We start from the raw sequence: 6,998 nt of genomic DNA on the forward strand, positions 1-6,998 counted from the left end.
ATTCGACGATAATTTTCATCTATTATGAATTTTCTAAACAATGTCACTCAACGAATCTCTAGGCACTTAAGAATCCTTTTGTGGCTTGGGGTTGTAGCTTAGTTCTAGCACATGTGTATCCAACATACTTGCCTGGGATTCAATCCAATATTTAGCATACCAAACAAACAAACAAACAAACAAACAAACAAACAAACACATTCCATTGGAGTAGCATAGGCAACTTAGATCCTTGCAGAAAGTAGAATTCATTTATATAATAGACGGTTAGAGCCTCTAGTTTCCCAGGAATAAAGTTCATAGATAGATATCAACAGATCTCATGATATCCTGATGTGATTTGTGCTCACTTTGGACCTGGGACAAATGACCATAGAAAAACTGAAAGGTAGAAGCAGGACACAACACCTTCCCACACCTGGCCAGCCTCCTGCACGGCTTCTCAGACTCTGGTGACCAGAAGGCTTCATGGTCACTCATGAGTGAGAGGTGACCTATGAGTTCTTGTATTACTCTCAACGGTTTTTTATTACAGCTTGGAGGACTTACTCCTTTTTCAGAACAATGTTTACTTATCCTATTTGAAGACATTTCCTGTGTTTTGGACCTGGCCTGCCACTAGATTTTAACAGCCTGCAGCTGAACTATATTTTGCATACGCATGCGCAGTGAGGCAACTCAGTTCATCAAAGGAAACCACCCTCAGCCCCAGCCATCCCCAATGAAGAGAGTAGAAGAGAACTAACTGATTTGTCTGTTGTCTTTCCTGTCAAGATCGCCCTCGCCTTGGCTTTGGTCAGCGGGAAGGACTTTATGTATGAGTCATACAAATGCTTTGCCAGGGCTCGCAGATCAGCAGACTCTGGGTTCAGCTGGTCGATATCACTGGAGATCTCCGCCAACAGCTTCTCCTTCTCGGCCTGTGGCATCCGCCCAAACCTGATGGCTACAGAGGAAGAGGAATGACAGGATGAATCATTGGATCATTACTAGGGCTCTGCATTGTGCTCTCCCTAATCTTGGTTCCCACAGAGTGAGCCCCTCCTCTCCACCCGGTGCTGGTTCTGCCTTCTATCTACCACTTTGCTCATGGTTTTATTTCACAACAGTAGCACAGACACATGAAAATTAACTTCTTTACTTCTTCAGTTAAAAAAGGCAACATATGATCCTGTTAGGAAACTGGAAGGATCTGTTTAGCAAACAGGAATACATCTTCATTTAAACATGAATTGAGAGACAATTCCTACCCATCCGTTATGCAAAGTCATCTTCTTTATAGAGATTTCAAGTACAGCTAATTATTTCTTCCCAGTGCTCCTCCAACCCTAAGCATTTCAAAGATCAAAATGTTCACACTGTACTATAGTTATGACTTTTTATGCCTCTAATCCCTCTGTAGAACAACGTCCTGCAGACAGGGACATTGTCGTATTTATCTTGGTAACCTCTGCACTTCATAAAAGGTAAGACAGGAGCATCTTCGTGTTTCATGAGTTAACTCTCAGCTACGGAGAAGTTCAAGTTGTACAAACACAGGCCCTGTTCTCAGGCAGTTCGCATGAGCCATTTGTTCCTGATGTAAAGAAAGACTTGGGTGGGAGTCTTTCCTAACTCTGTAGAATTTCCCCTTAACGAGGTCCCTGGAATTGGAGTATCAGAATACCTTTGATTTGGCTTCTCAAGGGGTAAGGAAGTGGGAATATAAAGGAAAGATTTAAGATAGACTGTAAGGCCTAAGGTAGGAATTAACCTGTGTGAGCTGGGGTGTCCTTTGGGCACAGAACCCTTGCCTGGCATGTGCAAAGCCTGTATCCCATTACCAGAAAGTGAAATAAATAAATAGTAATCTGTTTATAGATTTTTTAACTCGAATAAAATATCCTACTTCTCTTCTGATATTATTTATAAAATGTCACTTTGAGTAATGTTTCTTTGGGACCATTCTTTGTTGTAGTTTTAGAAATATTTATAAAAATAATAAACTTAAAATGGGGGTGCTGGAGAGTTGGTTTTGTGGTTAAGAGCACTTGCTCTTGTAGAGGACCTGGTTTGATTCTCAGCAACCGTTTGGTGGCTCACAATCATCTGCAACTCAAATTCTAGGGGATCTGGCACTCTCGTCTTACTTTTTTTTTTGTATCAGGTATGTACACATACATACTTGCAGGAAAAGTATAAAAAATAAAATAAATTTTAAAGTAAAAAATATATATTTACTTAGTAGTAGTAGTAGGAATAGTAGTGTGTGTGTGTGTGTGTGTGTGTGTGCATCACAGTGCATGTGTGGAGGGTTTCTCCTTCTACCATGTATGACTCAGGCCATTGAACTCAGGTCATCAGGCGCGGCTGGCTCTCTTTAGGGGCATTCTTTGGACACTGCTTTGTCACAGTGGAACTTCTGGCTGTCACACTCAGTAGTACCTTGAGCACCATTCTATGTGATACTCAAGATGATGGTGGCTCTTCTACTTAGATGATAGGGTACTTGTGAGCAAAGGTTGGGGCACATTTACATATCTCTCTAGTACTCGATGACACTTAATCAATGTTGCTGAATATGAGAACCAACAGATTTGTGGTTCATTTTTTGTTTTTGAGGCATTAAAAAATTAAAAAAATTGTGTGTGTGTGTGTGTGTATGTGTGAATTTGTCTGCATCTTTGTATCACAGTGTGTACCTAATGTCTGAGGAGGCCAGCAGAGTGCAATGGGTCCCCTGGAATTGGAGTTACAGACAGATGTTGTTATATGGGTGTTGGGAATCAAACCTAGGTCCCCTGCAAGAGCAGCTAGTGCTCTTAACTGCTAAGCCAACTCTCCAGCTCCAGGTGGATGGTTTTATTCTTAGACTAAAGATAGTATGTCTATCATAAGACAAGGTATATGGGAACATTTTTATCTGCTCAGTGACTTTATTTAATCGTTGGTGCTGGGGATTGAGTCTTGGGCCTTGTGCATGCTGAACTTGTGCATGTTCTACCACTGAGCCACAACTCAGTTCTTCTTATTTTGTATTGTATTTTATAGTTTGAGACTAGGTCTTGCTGCATAGTACAACATGGCCCAGAATGTGAAACTCTCCTGCACCAATCTATCTAGTTGGTGGGATTACAGGTCACTACCATGCCAAAATTTACTGCTAGTGAATTTTGTTTTAAAGAAAAAACTGATTTGTACTCAAGTCTCAAATGTGTAAATTCATCTTAGTTGGCCCTGTACTTTATCACTAATGAAACTATTGCCCTACAGGGACCTCATAAGAGACCTTGCTTGGAGTTAGAGGGGAAGACATGATTGCCTCTCAGTTTACATTAGATCAGCATATGTTTAGATACTTTTACTAAATATAACCTTTGCACATGACCGCTTCAAATAAAAATCTTTAAAGAGTTGTTTTTTTTTTTTTTTTAAAGTTAACATTGCAGACTCCCATTTCATTATTCTTCCACTTTAGCTGCACTGGCATAGGGCATGTCAGCTTACCGTGGGGCCCTCCCACCTTGTCCCCAGAGCCACTGGGCTTCCTCAGTCTATGACCATGACACTACTGTCTTCTTTGTAATAGCTCTGGCCACAGGCTATTAACAACAATGTTTTCTTTTCTCCCCTGGTCTAAAGTCTCCATGAAAACAGGAGTCTTGCTCATTACACTTAGCATTTAACATATCGTTGGGCACGTATTAAGTGCATTTTGAAATACAATGAATAAAATACATGCTCATCATGAAATGGAGAACTGCTCAAGAAGGCCTCATCTGTCCCTGGGGGATCTATGGGTAGTTAATGGTTGCTGGAGGAGGCAGAGGCATTTTCTTCAGTGGTATAGCCACAGGTAAGTTTCCCAAGCTCTTGTAAATATCCCTCACACTTGCTTCTGTATGTTATCCTAAGTAAACTCATTAGGTCACAAAATAAAAGAAGGAGAGGAAGAGGAGGGAGAAGGGGAAGAGGAAAAAGGAGGAGAGAAAGAAGAAGGATGATGAAGACAACAACATAAAAGTAGAAGTGGGGACTGGATAGTTTGGCAGAGGAAAGGGACAAGGAAAGGTAATGGGGGTGAATATGACATGCATACATGAAAATGCCAGTTATGCCAATTAGTTAATATGTACAAAGTAACAACAATTTAACAGCTGTGCAGAAGATCCTTTTATAGTCCACTGCAAAGCCATTGGTAACCACCACATCTTTCACACAAAACTTCTTTGTTTTGTTGTCCTTTAAAGAAAAGAGGGCAGAGCATGTGAGAACCACTTGGGAATATTCTAAAATTACATGTTTTCCATGGAACATTCTAATAATCCATCCCTATATCCAAATGAGAGATATATATCCCAAGTTTTATATATATAACTTAGGGTTTGAAAAAGCTTTCTAGCTGGGCAGTGGTGGCACATGCCTTTAATCCCAGCAGTTGGGAGGCAGAGGCAGGTGGATTTCTGAGTTCGAGGCCAGCCTGGTCTACAGAGTGAGTTCCAGGACAGCCAGGGCTACAGAGAAACCCTGTCTCAAAAAACAAACAAACAAATAAACAAACAAAAACAAAAAGAAAAGAAAAAGATTTCTAAATACTAGGCTTTCTTGTATACATTAGTTATTGTGTGATGCTATTACTGCATTTCTAATGCATTTACACTAGGTGTTCTGCTAGAATAGAAACTATATGAATACCAGGTTTTATCTTTGCCCCTGGGTACAACAAAATACATAGACTATACAATAAATGTGTGAAAAATTAAATTCCAACATATCAAGTTTAAAGTTAGACAGAAGATGAGTCAATATGTATATTGGGAAGATTACATGAGAGAAGATAAGAATTATTTTAGAAGATGAAGGAATTGTGGTCTGAGCATATAGCTCAGTAGCAGAGTACTCCCTTAACATGTGTAATGAAGCCTTGGGGTTGCTCACCAACAAATAATAAAATGAAATAAAAAACAAAAAACACACACAGAATTTCTGAAATACAATTTGGAAAAAATCAGAACTATCATATAGTGAGACAGAAGTTGCTAGAATCATTTACTGTTTCACAGACCACTCTACACAGCTCTTTACTTGATGAATAATTAGTAAGTGGACTTTCATGTTAGATACTGTCCTAAACTCTGGTTATTTAAAAAAAATTGTTGTATGTGTGGGAGGTCAGAGGAAAACTTGTGGGAGTTGGCTCTCTTCTTCTACTGTGAGTCTTAAGATTGTCAGGCTGTGGTCAACTCCTTTACCTGCTGAACTATCTCATTGGCCCTCTGCTTAAATTTAAAAGAAAACACTTATTTGTTTATTAATATGTGTAAATATTTTGTTTGCATGTATATTTTTGTACCATGTGTGTAAAGTCCCTATAAAGCTGGAAGAGGGTATAGGATCCCTAGGAACTGGAATTACAGACCACCATGTGAGTGCTGGGAATTAAACCTGGGTCTTCTGCAAGAACAGCCAGTGCTCTTAAATCACTGAGCCATATTGCCAGCCCTTCCTTTGATTAAAATTCACCCCCTTTTGGGTTTTTCGAGACAGGGTTTTTCTCTGTAGCCTTGGCTGTCCTGGAACTCACTCTGATCTAGAAGATAAGTCGATATGTTCATTGGAAAGTTTACATAAGAGAAGGTTAATAATTATGACATATTAAAAGATAAAGAAATTATGGGCTGGAAATATGGCTCAGTATGAGTTTGGGCTAGCCTCAAACTCACAGAGATCTGCCTGCCTCTGCCTCCTGAGGGTTAGAGCTAAAGGCATGTGCTGCTATGACTGGCTGTGATTAAAATTTTATAGACAAGGAACTATAAACATACATGGACATTAACAATCCTAAAATGCATTTTTTCTTTCCTAATGGCCAACCACAACAGTCAAGTTAATTAGTTAAAGACAGTTTCCTATCTCATTGGTGTCCTTCTCTCCTTCACCTAACAAAAATAGCTAAAGCCCTTTCAAGACCACTTTAATTAGGATGCCGAAAGGTAGTGTTCTTCAGCTAGAATCTGAACAAGTTCCTATTTCCATAGGTAGAAGTTCTCAAAATGGCTAAATCTCATGAAAAAAGCATCTGTATTGATAAGCAATTTTGCTACAAGTTAGACAAAACTTGTTCCATAGGTAGATTTAGCATTTCTACACATTAGGGCTTAGCAAAGGAAGGAGGCAAGGTGCTGTTTGGTGGAACTAAGTCTGTGTATAACACATCTGAAGTAGAGAGACATTTGTTTCTTTGTACAAAACAGGGATTTGTGTATCTCAGGCTAGTCTTGAACTTGCTATGTAGCTGAGGATGAACTTGAACAACTGATCCTCCTGCCTCTATCTCCCAGGTGCTGAGATTATAGTTTTATGCTCCCATATTTGGACTTTTTTAAAAGAGAAACTTCTGGCTGTATTAGTTCATTTGGAGTCCTAGGTAATCCTAGATACCCACATTAGCTGAGTATTGAGTAAAGGCACCAGGAGGGTTTAGCAAGGCCATGCTTTCTAAACACAGCTTTTACTATCGGGGGCGCAGCAGTGCAGAGGATGTGCTTTCTATGCTAATAGGTCAGACTGAAGGCCACTGCTTCCCTGGCAGATAAAGAACAAACCCCAACATCTAGTTTATCTATTGGTCTCCTAACTTTTTTAAACTGTTAGAAATTGAAGTTTTAGTTAAGTAATTATTTTAAATTTAGTTTTAAGCTGTTCTAATAATGGAACCCAGGCCTTGGCACACGCTAGGCAAGTGTTTTATCAAGGGAACTAAATTACCAGCCCAGTTCCCACACTTTGAGCAGAGAATTGAAGGAGGTCAGGGAAGTTGGGCAGTTGTATCCTAGAAGGCTGAAGTTAAAGCTTAGAAAAAAAGATGGGCATTATATATTGGGAACCAGAAAAAATATATACACATATAAGAATACATATATATTGTATATATGTGTATGTATACATATGTAAGAATATATATATATGTATACACACACACACACACACACACACACACACACACACACACACACACA

At 39.4% G+C, this 6,998-nt stretch overlaps 1 protein-coding gene across 13 annotated transcripts in view; it reads right to left on the reverse strand.

Annotated features, from left to right (window-relative positions):
• The window catches only part of Pparg (peroxisome proliferator activated receptor gamma), a 126,623-nt gene that overhangs the window by 26,683 nt on the left and 92,942 nt on the right, over nucleotides 1-6,998 (reverse strand). For 12 of the 13 annotated variants that reach the window (XM_028753494.1, XM_028753487.1, XM_028753491.1 and 9 more), the window contains one exon: nucleotides 747-946. The exons of the other annotated variant lie outside the window; for it this stretch is intronic. In XM_028753494.1, coding sequence (XP_028609327.1) covers nucleotides 747-946 — 200 coding nt within the window. The remainder of the gene's footprint in view (nucleotides 1-746; nucleotides 947-6,998) is intronic. 13 annotated transcript variants of the gene reach the window in all.

The sequence above is a fragment of the Grammomys surdaster genome, unplaced genomic scaffold (genome assembly GCF_004785775.1).
Source record: "Grammomys surdaster isolate TR1022 unplaced genomic scaffold, NIH_TR_1.0 125950, whole genome shotgun sequence".
NCBI lineage: Eukaryota > Metazoa > Chordata > Mammalia > Rodentia > Muridae > Grammomys > Grammomys surdaster.